Source organism: Epinephelus fuscoguttatus, linkage group LG18 (genome assembly GCF_011397635.1).
Source record: "Epinephelus fuscoguttatus linkage group LG18, E.fuscoguttatus.final_Chr_v1".
In the NCBI taxonomy this organism is placed as follows: Eukaryota; Metazoa; Chordata; class Actinopteri; order Perciformes; family Serranidae; genus Epinephelus; species Epinephelus fuscoguttatus.
In genome coordinates this window covers 6,069,899-6,083,559 of record NC_064769.1, presented here as the reverse complement: position 1 = coordinate 6,083,559, position 13,661 = coordinate 6,069,899, and the positions used below count along the sequence as shown (strand labels likewise).

Genomic DNA, 13,661 nt, shown 5'->3' with positions numbered 1-13,661 from the left:
TTGGGGGCCTCACCCCTAGGCTTGGAACCACTGGACTACATTGTTTATCAATAGTTAAAACTATCTCCACCATGACCAGTTACAGCAGTAAAAATGCATTATGGTTAAAATTATACATTCTTCTATAGCAGTATTGGTGTTTTACTTAAGCAAAGGACCTGACCACTTCCACTTGTGTTTATACTACATCTTCCTGCAGACTAATTTAAAAAGAATGGCTTTACCACATTATACGCTCAGAAAGGTTCTTGCAGATGTTTCACTTCTAATGTGAATTGTGGTTCAGAGCTTTAACAGTCACTTAAACCACCTCCAAGAAAACATAGGCAGGTTCCAAGATTACTTACTATGTAAGCAAGTATAAGATGTCAAATGACAGCAGGTGTCCAACTACATAAAATATACATTTGTGTCGACACTCAAGAACATGACTCAGTTTGTATATTGTATTTCAGTACATTTCCATGAGTTGCTGCCTGTGTAGGAGCAGTGCATCTCTTCAGCAACACAAAGCTTTTACATTGATCACAATGTGAGTACAGGAAAACACATATAGACTTTACAGCACACTGTTGACATAAAATGTTTGATTTATAAAGAGGTGAAGTCTCTTACACACTACATTTAACAGTCATACACAATAAGATATTTCCTGAAACATGCTGGGATGTTGAAGTTAAGAGCACTTGAGTATAATAGCATTAGTGATGGCTACACACAGGTAATGTGTTGGTAGTTACAAACAGGTGATGTGTTATTAGTTACACACAGGTGATGTGTTGTTAGTAACAGACAGGTAAGGTGTTGTCAGTGCATACATATGCACCATACACAGTATAGTAGGGCTGCACAATATATTGTGTATTTTGTGAGGTCAACTTCAACAATAAACATGTCGTGAAAGACTGCGTTATTACACTCAGGGATTTTTTTTTAAAGTTAGTTTACAGAGAGGATCAGTAGTAAGCTTGTTGGTGCCTTTTGTTTTTAATGTTCAATTTGTTCAATGAAAGACTGCTGCAAGTAATTTCCTTTCATTTTCCAATTCACAAAGCAAGTTTTTTTATTTCAGCACTATACTGAAAGCAGCAAAAAGGCAGAGCTGAGTAGACTTGAATATGTTTCGCAAGTAATATCACAATATTCAGCATGATTGCACATGGCATATTTTCCTCTTATTGTGCAGCCCTAATACATAGCAATTCAAATAAGAGTGGGATCAGACAAGATATGTCAGACAAGCGGGACTGAGTCTGAAGTGAGGTGCAAGACAAATCAGATTTTTTTTTTAAAAAAGTGGTCCAGTATTAAGCGAGACCGCTGCAGTTAGCTGCAGTGAAACTGGCTGGATTGTAATCTCCGCGGGCAACTGATCACATCAATTTGCCTCCACTCAACTGCTTGTTAAGCTGTTGACTCTTAATTCGCCCAGTTAGATGTGAAAATATGCTGGCTCAATGCAGTCTTAAATTGCTATTTATTTAAGTAGAGTCTGGTTTGTTTGGTTGGTGATCTCAGGGCTGTTTCTGGTTAAACAAAATGGGTCTTACTCTTTAACAAAGAGGTCAACTGTTGTGGAAACCCTTTCTTAAAGTTGTAAGACACTTTCACTACTTTCAGTAGACATAAAAAGACAGAGCTCGAATGCCCGCAGGGATTACACTGCAGCCAATTTCTCTGCTTTCTCACTCAATACTGGACCAATTTCAAAAAAAATAAAAACAGCGCCCAGGTTGGAAAATACCCTTTAAAGAATGTTAATATCTAGTTTAATGGCCTCCTTCTAGTATTGCACTTTCTATAAGCTGGGGTAATAGTGCTACAGATATTTAAGAAAAGGTTCAACATCAAAGAAGCTGAGGCTGAGAAATCCTGACTTTTAGTCCTCAAGTGTGGGGCAAGCTCCAACATTGCTACATTTCCCATGATGCAACTCAAAAGTGTCTTTAATTAGTTGGGCAAACACGTCTTTCAATTTCCATCCCCCCTCTTTGCAATGCATGCTTCCTATTAAACATCTGTAGTCTCCAAGCTCAAGCTGAGAGAAGGTTATTGACTCCTCTAGAGCTCCTCTAGAGCCACAGAAAATATTAACTGTACAGGATAAATAGCACTCACAACTAAAACAAAACTAAACATAAAACGTTCCCCTTTGGGATCTTCATTATTCTCATTTTGCTTAAATGGTGTACATTTATACAGTTCTATGTGTTCTACATTACCACACAGCAAATATGGGGCCGTGTAGTTAGAAAAAATAGTATTAGAATTACAGTGATATAATATAGAGAGTGACAGGGACTGGAAGTGTTAACAGGGCTCTGCAGCTCATTTTTTAACCTGGGCAGAAATGAGTTTCCCCACAAATCATCTGATGTGCACTGATATAATTCCTCCATATTAACAGCAGATACATGATTGCAGCAGGCACAGGGGGAGCTGGGTGAGAGGGGACAGAAGCCCGTGGCAGTGAGGGCAGGACAGATTGTGTCATAGATTGAAGAGCGACAAGATGAGGGTTGCATTAGTGACGCACCGGCAGTGATAGCAAAAAAAAGCAATAACAATCAATAGATTATGTTTTAGATAACTTACAGAAATGCTGGACAGGTTACTTTGGTTACCAACACAGACAAGTGGTATCGTTTAAAAACAGAGATTTCCAGATAAAGGCACACATCAATTGAGAAACTATAAAAAGGCAAAGAACAGTCGTCTTTAACCAGTGAGTGGTACTGTATAGTCCACTTGGCTCTAATATACAATAGAAAAAAATAAAATATCATAAGAACAAGAAAATAGAACAGGCTCGGATGCCAGTGACAACAAAAAAACTAAACACCATTAAAATAATCCTATCCAGGCTTGTTTCTGCATGTACATCACAAAGTTTGGTTAATAGAGGAAAGTGGCTCAGCTCTTTGACAACCTGCTCAAAGCTTTTCTTTAATGACATGGTCAGCTCACAGCAACTTTATGATCATGCATAAATACAGAGAGATGCAGTCGATGAAGGAGTAGCACAGTGCAGCTGGTCCTAGCTGTGATAGAGGCGGACGCGCTGGGATATGCTGCCACGACACAGAGGGCAGTTTTGCAGAGCCTCGCTGCACAACTGACAACAGCACACATGACCACAGGGCAGGAAGATGACCTGGGACTGGAAAGAGAGAGATGAGACACTGTCAGTTGACTGGAAAAGCGTGCGTATGTATATTACGGATTAATGGTTAACAGTGATCCTCTGCATTTAGAGAGACTGGAGGGTGGTATCTTTTTTTTTTTTTTTTTTGGCCTTCCAAGACCAAAAACACAATAGCACAAGAGGATAAATGCACTTTGAGGAATGTAACCAGAGAGTACAATGTTGCCATGGAATCAGTAGCTGTGTCTGGAATCCCACCCTCGTTCAATCATTCACTACTTCCTTTATAACAGACACTCAATAGTTCACTGCACAGTAAATCGAAATTTTGGACACATTAATGATCCTCATTTTACGTCCTCTACAATCCTCTATTACCGCCTCATGGCTGTGTGCCTCCGCGCACCAGTCAAGCTTCTTTTACAGTTTACTTCCATGTCTGTGAAAACATGGATGCTTCACACACATCTCCCCCCAACAGCACAGGCGATCTATACAATCAGCACAGTTTCAAGGTGGACACCCAAGATAAGGAGTCACAAATTCAGTATTTGACCAAATGTCTCCCCTTCTGTTCCTGAGATATGATGTTAAGTAATGGCCAGAAAAGTGTTTTTGCAGAATATCATGATGTTACAGTAAAAGTTGACCTTTGACCTTTTGGATATAAAATGTCATCACTAGACATTTGTGTGAAGTTTTGTCATAATTAAAGGCTCAAAATTGCGACCGTTTTGGTTGCGTATGCGACCTCAAAATATAATTGGGAGCACTGGTGCGAGTGTAAATAATTCTTCTGGTGCAAGTATCCCCCATTTCTGTCACTCAGAACTAACTAGAAACTGAAGCTAATTCATGCCGGAGAGAAGAGAAAATGAAGAGAATGCTGAAAGACTTTTTTAGAAAAAACTACCACTGAACCACTACTGAACTAGCCTGATGAAACCATCCTGATCTCGTGAGCTCATATTCTATTTCGCTCTGCAGATCAGTCTGGCCATGCAATCATAAAGGCACATTCTGGCATCGGTTAAAGCTTAACGGGCCAATCACAATTGTGACCTATCATCATCTAAGGTTTCGCTTTCATTCATAGTGGTGTTCAGTGGCGTTTTATCTAAAAATGTCTTCAACTGAAAAAGTTGTTAATGATAAGTGTACCTATACACATACAATGTCATGTATACAGTATAATGTCGAATTTGTGTTGCAATAAAAAAAACGATTACACTGTTGGTGCTTCTTACATTACGGTGGGAGCTCCCATATGAATTTGTGAGTTAGGGCGAAAAACATATTTTGTGAGGTCACACTAATCTTGACCTTTGACCACTAAAATCTAAACAGTTTATTGTTGAGTCCAAGTGAATGTTTGTGCCAAATTTTAAGTAATTCCCTCAAGCTGTTCTTCAGATATCACGTTCATGAGAATGAGACAGAAAAGGTCACTGTGACCTTAACCTTTGACCCTTGACCCTTGACCAGCAAAATCTAAATCAGTTCATCCTCAAGTTTAAGTCAACTTTTGTGCCAACTTTGAGGAAATTCTCTCAAGGTGTTCTAGAGATATTGCAATTCACGAGAATGAGACAGACAAGGTCACAGTGACTTTGACCTTTGACCACCACAAACTAACCAGTTCATTGTTGAGTCCAAGTGGACATTTGTGCCATATTTGAAGAAATTCCCTTGAAGTGTTTTTTGAGATAGCATGTTCACAAGGATGGGATGGACAACCTGAAAACATAGTGCCTCCAGTCATGGCTATCAAACGTGCAGCGCAAAAATAAGAAGTGTAGTATTCAGTGTTACTGAGATCACAGGTATTACTTCCTGGTTTTGCTGTGAGCTTTTCTTACCCCTTTCTCCATGCAGACCACACACTCTGAGCTCCCTGATCCCTCCACAGGGCTGGGGGCTGAGGGGGTGACAGGGGTTCCTGGGGTGAGTGGTGGGCTGGGCATCTGGATGGCTGAGGTGCTGGGAAACGATGGAGGGGAAGGAGGAGTTGGAGCTGAGGGGACAACTTCTTCCTCCTCGTCCTGCTGGACACTCTTACAGGCTCCTGTTGGAGAAAGAGATTGCGAGTGAACAGAAACAGGTTGGCTTTTTATTGAGTTTGTCAAACACATCATTTTCCATCCTTTAAAATAGGCTAAAATATACATTTCTCCTTCAGTACATGAAATCCCTGCAGCCACCTGTAGGCAGCAGGACACAGTCTCTGGTTTGGGAAGAGCTGTGCTGGAGCGCAGTGTCATTACACACAGCTGTCCACAGTGTTCATGTGTTAAAATAAATAAAATGACACCAAGCCAGTTCATTTTTTGAGTTGCTGCTGTCACTATGAGTAGTTGTTGTTGTTTCAGCACAGTGAGACCAGTGATGCAATTGGCTGACAGCATATTAATTAATCACCACACCCTCTGATCTACACAGTGTCCACTTTATTAGGTACACCTGTACAGTCTAATGCAATGCAGTGCAACTCTTCTGCCCTTAAGTTTTCCTCTCTGTTGATGCAGTATGTGTTTGGTATGCTGAATGTTATTATGATTGTTGAGACTTCATATATCACATTTTTGTGTTTTTTTTGTGACCAGAGTGGGCAGAGAAGATTTTTTTTGGCTTTGAAAACTCACACACCATGTGCAGGTGAATTGTATGACATACAGGATGTGTGTAATGTACCTTCAGGTTGTTGATTCCGAGCCCAGTTAAGAAGAGCTTTCTGGATTCCTATTTCATTGATGCCAAGCTGAAAACAGAGAAATGAATAATGCTGATTACTCTACATGTTAAACCCACATTCATTTTTTTTAGTAACTTGGGTCAGCACAACAAGCTGTAAACACAGCACTAACATACCATCACTTTAAAAAATCAGAAACACATCTTTCCTTTTTCTCCTGTAGTGCGGTTTATTCTAGATTGTTTTAATGTGAGTTGAGTGTATAATGGAACTAGATGGCACTCTGCTTGTGGTGCTCAAAGGGCTTAAACAAATACATTAGAGAAACTTCACAGCAATGTCTCCAGAAATTATGACCCGGTTACTCAAGATAATCCAAAGACCTTGTTGTGAGCAGTTTCATGAAGAAACCATTTCGTCTCTACTAAACTACACTTAACCAACCGTATCACCATGCACAAGAAGGTGTGCATCTACCACTATCTCTCCTAGCACTACTGAGCTTGCATACATTACAGCTCAGCCGAGGAGGATGCCATTAATGTTTACATCTCACGCTGTCATGAAGATGAGCCTCTCGTCCATGGGTAGATGCGCATTTCCTTCTGCACAGTGATACAGTTAGCGGGTGTAGTTCAGTTGAAAGAAAATAGTTCCTTCATGAAACTGTTCACAACAAGCTATGTGGATTATCTTGAGTAACTGGTCATGACTTCTGGAAAGAGACATGCTGCTGAGTTTCTCGATTAATTTTTTTGTTTTTGTTTTTTTGTTTTTGGCACTATGAGCACAACAAGCCGAGTGCCATCTAGTTCCATTACTGAAGAGAAGACCGACATCCCCAAGACTCGGCTACTCACACCAAAACCATCAAGACTGATGAACAGCACTACAAGTAAATGGAAAAATATATATATATATGATTATGAACTGTCCCTTTAACTGATATGGATAACTTAATAAGCCAGCAGTTACAGTTATTAACACATTCAGCAGACATGATCATTCATTTAGAGTCATGTTTGTGTCTAGCTGATTAATTCAAGTCCAATATTTGCTCTCTATTAACTCTGACTTCGGTCTCCACCAACTCTTTAGAAAAACATCTGCCTCTTCAGCTGCTTAATGTTCAACTACATTCACTAGCTCACTTATGAGGCCCTGATCAAACAGAAAGCATTTTTAAATGAGAATGAAGCATTTTGCTCACTGTTTCTGCGCTCTGGGCTATTTTGATGGTGCACTCTGAACTTTTCGGGTTTAAAAAACTTAAACTCAGAGCGGGAAAAGTGCCCCACGCCATCTCTGTTTTTTTCCACATTGTCAAATCAGGTGATTTGAAAGGCAGGCCTTCTGTGGTAGCCATGACAACACGTTTACACTTAGTAAACAATGAAGGAGAAACTCGAGGTAGTCTTTGTGATCCACCCTCTTTTTTAGGGTCTCATGTATCTACACAGATCTCTGTTTCTCTGTGTCCAACAAACTATTTGCTGAAAGCCTCTCACCCTCAACCACAGATAGAGCAAGTACCCTCTGCCTGTCCATTTTAGGAACTAGATACTGATTACTGTAAAAATAGGTGGGTAGTTTTAGCTAGCCAAAATAAACAATAGACTGATTACACATCAAGGTTAGGAGATGATGGGGTAGTTACCTGGCAACAATAACACTTTCTGTGTGATCTGGGCAGGTTATGCACAGTGAGTTTTTAGAGCTTTTCACTGAAAAAGCTGAGCTGCTTCAGCGATGCTTAAAATGGTGGCATTGAACCAGAACAGTAAAGTTGCAGCCAGGAAACCAAAACAATGAGCTGAAAGTCACTTCAAAGCTCTGTAGAGCTGAAGGGAACTGCTGAGTCATGTGACTATTATGTGACTACCAGGAACCTCTTTCTATATACACAGTGATTTGTCATTTGATCCATTTTTATGATAAAATATTGAAAATAGCTGCTTTAAAAATCATTTTTGACTGCTAAAGGGATGGCTAATTGATTTAGGTTAGCCTTAAGTTAACTGCTCCTGGCACCACCACCCCAGCTTCTATGCTGACTGAGAATTATGTTAACAGGACAGCTCACTCGCTGCTGAATGTTAGCGGCAAAATACTCCCCTCTTACCAAGAGAGTGGCTAGAATGACCACAATGTCCAATTGAATGATAAAGTGAAAATAAAAAAAAATCAGTCCAATTATCAGGATAGTTTTGCACATTTACAACAGTTTCATGAAGGACAGGACAAGCCCTAACTGGGGATTCTGAATCATAATCGTTAATGAGTACTGATCTTTTTTTGTGCTTTCTTATCATAGTTGAGGATGTCAGTGTGACTCTGTACAGATAGATTCACAAGTCAGTCTTTAGACACTTTGCTTAACTACAGACTGATGTCTTTCTCCCTGATGTTGTGTTTAGATGGGCGAATACAATTTCAGGGTTTAAAAAAACTCCCTACGTTGCAGAACCAATAGTAAATCTGCAGGGCGGTCCGTCGGTGGCTCGCTGAACTCTTGTGCTCGTAAACATAGTCTGACTGCGTTAAAAGTTTTAAACAAAGTCACTGTAAGTCCTTCTTTTCCACAATCTTGTGGACTGAGCACACGTTTGATAAAACGGAGTTAAATCTCTCAGCATCCATTTTCAAGCTCTCTGTGTGTTTGTTTCCTTGCGGACGAGAAAAAGGGGAGCACACATTTCCGGGAGGGCGTGTTCTTTCAAAAATGCAAGAGGCGTTGCTTTGTTGCCGGCCGTTTTCTCCGGTGTGTTAAACACACTTTAGAAAGGAGTGTCCCCAGACTATCAGAAGGCAGAGATCTCTGATTGTCTGGTGGTGAGACTACTGTACAGATGCTGGGGCAGTAACTCACAGTCTTGTACAGTGGTGGCTTTGTGTTGACAAAGAAGAAAGCTGATATCAAAACAGTGTTACAGAATGTGTTGAATCATCTCCAATATGAAAGTGGCAACCGATGATAATGTGTTAGTAACGATGTTGCAGACAAACCTTCTTGAGGTCAGAGGAGTTCATGTGGCGAAGGGCCTCAGCTGTCACTCGATTATGGGCCAGGATGGGCAGGTAATGCTGAGCTGAGAGTTTGCATAACAGGTTGACCAGCTCTTTCTCCACACCGGCTTCCTGCATGAAGATTACAGTTTAACAGCAGCACAGTTTGGGCTTCAGATGTTTCTGTGTGTTTGCCTTGCTCTGTACTGCACCTGCATGCGCAGTGACAGCGGCTTAGCATCCAACAGCCTCTGGTACTGGATCATCCAGTAGTTCTGTTGGTTGGACTCTGACTTTTGCTCCATCTCCACCTGGAAAACACAAAGTGCTTATTGGTCTCATTTAACTACTCAACCCCAGGATGAGAAAAGACATTATGATGTGTGTCAATGACCGATAGCCTGTTAACAGTTAGTATTAACAGGCATTTTGGTGATCCTAACACAGGTGAACAACCGAGACATGTCACTCTACACTCCTGTATCTATAATACATCTCCAGCTGACCACTTGTGTTCAGATTTTGTTACTCCTTACGTCACCTGGGCAAGAAGGTCAAAGGGCTCCACGAACAGTTATTACTTTCACAGTCTCGCTAGTTACATTAATGGTTGTCTTGGTAGAGCTCGAGCCATCACTGTCAGCAAAATTTAACAGGTCTCTTTCCATACAGCAAAACAATGGACGGTCATGCAACACTTCATCTACCTTGTAAAATGTGCAAGTTATGGCGCGTTAGTGGAGACATGCAAAGCTGCAGACACATTCTATTTGTAGCGTACATGACACGCCCCTACAAACCATGCCCACCACAAGTACAAGACACACCCACCAACCCAACAGTTATTTGAACCCTGCTATAACACCATGTTGTATTAAAAAAATAGGGCCAAACATAGCAATAATCTACTTTGTAATTCATTATATATGAAGACGTGAGTCACCTTGTAAGAAATGAGATGTAACCTTTCCCATTACCTTTACCCTAACTTTAACCACCTGTCTTTAAACCCAATACTTCACAATTAGCTTAATGCATATTTAGCATTTTCTTCAGGGCTTCCAGGGAAGGGGGCTGATCATGGACTGACATGTATATTACAGTGGGTGAGTTATGTAGCTTGTTGGTGGGTCACGCAGCCAAACCTACTCCTGTTAGTGTGCCGTCACCAAAACAACCCCCATGTCCTGCATTGATAACGTAGTGCTTGCTGGGTGCACACTACAAAAGATTTGTGGTCAAATACGTCCCAGGTCACCTCAGCAAGTGGTTTGAGTGACTGAATAACAATGTGACTTGGTGGTTGTTTATTTAACACTATCCACTTGTGATCAGATCACCTAAGGCGCATATTAATACCAGGTATGTGCAGAGCCTAAAGCCCAGTATACACTGTGCGATTTTGGGCTGTCCTAGACAAAAGATGACCACCGTAAAAGAAACTTAGCGATATCTTTGGTCGTGGCTCTAAAACGGTGGTCCTACGTCGCACAGTAAGAGGTTCAAGGATGGCTGTAAATTTAAATTCTGACATTGTCAGAAATTTAGGATGACCATCTCACTTTGTGACTGCTGTGAGGACCCACATTTACTAACCAACCAATAGAAATGCAGCATGAAATGACGCACTGGTGCTTAACCCAAACAACAACAAGATGGATAGCAGCTTGTCATGGAGGCAAAACACACTAAAAGAAACGTGAGGGATTTCAGCAAGGAGGAAAACCTTGCAGAGTTGTGGCAGCAGAAGCCTTGCCTGTATGATGTGTCCTCCAGCTCTTACCATGATCACGTAAAGAAGGCAAGGCATGGAGGGAAATAGCAGCAGAGTTTGAGCTGCCAGGTGAGCAATCTATATATAAAGTGTCCACAAACCTTTAGGTTATGCACATGCAGTATGGAAAGCTATTGCATAGTACAACTTAACCTGCAATTCAGAAGAAGCTGTCATCATGCAGTCTGCATACATCAAACTTGATGTTGTACCCAAGTTTATTAGATCCAAGTCGCACAGTGTAGTTTGCACTGAACTTACAAGATTGCTAAAATCTCACAGTCTACAGGGGCCTTAACAGAAGGCAAATGTGAGCAACCTCTACATCCACAGTTGCATCATTTTGATAATGTAACAGAAGAACGCTTGAGACATTGCTTGGTCAAAGAAGCGGTTTCCTCACCAAAACCTGCCGCAGCTCCTGCTCTCTCTGGTCCCTCTGCTTCAGCAGCTGCTGCAACAAATCACTGAGAGCTGTGCGCTGCTCCACCAGAACCTCCTGCACGCGCGCGCACACACACGCACACACACGCACACACACACACACACACACACACACACACACACACACACACAGGAAGTGCGTAAAGTGACAATATACACTCCTCAGTAAACACTGTGGGAACACTAAGGGGCTGTACACATGCTGCCTTTTTTGTGCGCTAAAATTATTTGTTTTCAGTGAGAATGCGCGGCAGGGTGCGCTCAAACAGCAGAGCGACACCGTTGTGGTGTGCACGCATTCCTGCGCGCCTCTTTTTCAGGGCGCAACGTCTGCGCCCTGAGATAAACTGAGTTCAACTTTTGGAACGCAGGAGCATGCACCGCATGTCATGTGACAATAAAAAACAAATCACTGTCAACAGATATCATTCCCTTTTTCCGTAAATACCAGTCTGTGGTAAATCTGGAAAAGTGGATCATTTTGGTGCAGAGCTGCCAGAGCTTTACATCTGTCTCACACACAGTAGGCCTGCTACAAACAGCGCCTGGAAGAATATCAGCTCTGCACTCAAATTTCAGGTAAGTAGTCTTCGATACAGTACTTGTTAAGGTCACTTAGCAACCCAAGACGCAAACTACCGCTGTGCTCTTGAAAGTTAACTCAAAAATGGCACAAAAGTATTGCCCAGCGCTCGACCTTGTGTTTTCCAGGCAGTTAAAGACACGGCATGAGTACAGCCCCCAAAACACCAGCATTGCTCTGACATAATTATTATAACAATCATTATCACTTAATTGAAAGCATGTATTTAATATCCCTTTCCTTCTGATTATTTTCTTGAACCTTAGTTTGTACAATGATAAATTGTTGCAATGAAGCAATGACATGAAAACAGCCAAAAGGAATGATACAGTAATCAACAGGAAGAAGAAAAATAATTAAGTGAATGTAGGAAGGCGGTGAAAGAAGGCGGTGACACCCACCTGCAGGTTCTCAGCATCCAGATTGCGTCTTTTAACCTCCAATCTAGTCAGCTGCAATAATTCACCCTCTATGAGCTTGATCTGGGGACAGTGGAGAAGCAAACATGAAGCTAGCAGGGAGAAGGGACATGCTGCTGAACAAAAAGTCAGGATGAAAACCTGGATGAAATGATTTTCTGTTCATAGATAATATTACACAGGGTTTTGTGGGTACCCGATTGGTGACCAAAACATTTTTTTAAATCACTTAACGAGTATGAGTAAAAATGAGTTAGCTATGGGCGGGCAGCGGGTAATGTAAGAGAAAGGAAAAAAGAATAAAACAGGAAAAAGAAATGATAATAATGCCCAGTGTCTACAGTCTTTATATTCATCTTTACCAGGGAATTTTCTGCTCACCTAAAAGCCAGTGAATAACACTAGTGTGTGAACACTTACATCTCCAAATGAGGTTTGCTGATTTTCCTTACCCTAACAGATTTTTGGGCCACCTGGGGGCAGCAAAACTAGCTGTGAACACAACACAGACATACATCCCTTTTTAAAGGTCTAGTGTGTAGGATTTAGTGACATCTAGTGGTGAGTTTGCAGACTGCAACCAACTGTGACTCCCATGTGCCAAGCATGTAGGAGAACCACAGTAGTTGATGCTGACACAAAATGCAAATGACCCTATCTAGACCCAGTGTTTGGTTTGTCCTTTCTGAGCTACTGTAGAATCAACATGGTGGACTGAGTAACAGAGCCTGCTCCGTTTGTAGATATAAGTGGTTCATGAAAGCACAAAGATACTTAGTTTCATGTTTTGTAGTGATTATACACAGACGAATGGATAGTTATAAATAATATATTCAATTTTCGCCAATATATCCCCTCCTTAATCCACACAGCCTAGTTCACACTACCCAATTTTAGCCCTGATTTTCACCAACAGTTTATGGAGCTCCTTCACAAAAGCCCCAGATCAGAGACAAATCGGTAGCACCATGTGCTAACTGTTGAAAGTTCATTCAGGCTCCCCTGATAACCAGCATGCTACATAGCTGGACCTGTCAGGGACTTTCAGTTTGTGACCGTGGGACAGAGAGCGATGCTGTGGTGCTTCCTCACATCACAACATACTTGTTGGGGATTCCTCCTGGTGAGAGATCTTGTAGCATGTGAGCCCCTGTCGCCGGTCAGTCATGTAGTGTGAAAACCACGTCTTTTAGACCCCCGATTACAAGACAGTAGGTTGTATAGTGTGAACTTAGCTTAACAGTTAAGTTATTTACACACACAACAACATAGAGCAAAATTAGACTTCGTTTAAAGTTGCTTTTGTGTCTACCTGATGAATGTAAGTCCAATATGCACTGTCCTTTTAGCTCTGTTTTTGGTCTCCACCAACATTTTTTGAAAATATAACATATAACAAAGATGACGAGAGCTGTGAGACGCAAACAAAACATTTAAGTTTGGACCGTTACAACTGAGGGGAACTGGTGATAACTCTTTGTTGGTTCATCACTATGAGCCACACCTTCCACATTACATTTAGTTATTAGATCAGTTGGTAACATAATAATATTCATCATCACAGCCACTTCAAAGAAAACATGTCCACCGCTACTCTC

The 13,661-nt window shown here is 41.3% G+C and overlaps 1 protein-coding gene across 4 annotated transcripts in view; it reads right to left on the bottom strand.

The window, feature by feature from the left end:
• Window positions 1–432: 432 nt before the first annotated feature.
• lrsam1 (leucine rich repeat and sterile alpha motif containing 1) overlaps window positions 433–13,661 on the bottom strand; it is a 30,202-nt gene continuing 16,973 nt past the window's right edge. For all 4 annotated transcript variants that reach the window (XM_049603757.1, XM_049603756.1, XM_049603755.1 and 1 more), the window contains 7 exons: window positions 12,046–12,126; window positions 11,021–11,116; window positions 9,056–9,154; window positions 8,844–8,975; window positions 5,837–5,903; window positions 5,005–5,210; window positions 433–3,160 (listed from right to left, as the gene is read on the bottom strand). In XM_049603757.1, the coding sequence (XP_049459714.1) occupies window positions 3,038–3,160; window positions 5,005–5,210; window positions 5,837–5,903; window positions 8,844–8,975; window positions 9,056–9,154; window positions 11,021–11,116; window positions 12,046–12,126 (804 nt within the window). In that variant the 3' untranslated portion in view covers window positions 433–3,037. The remainder of the gene's footprint in view (window positions 3,161–5,004; window positions 5,211–5,836; window positions 5,904–8,843; window positions 8,976–9,055; window positions 9,155–11,020; window positions 11,117–12,045; window positions 12,127–13,661) is intronic.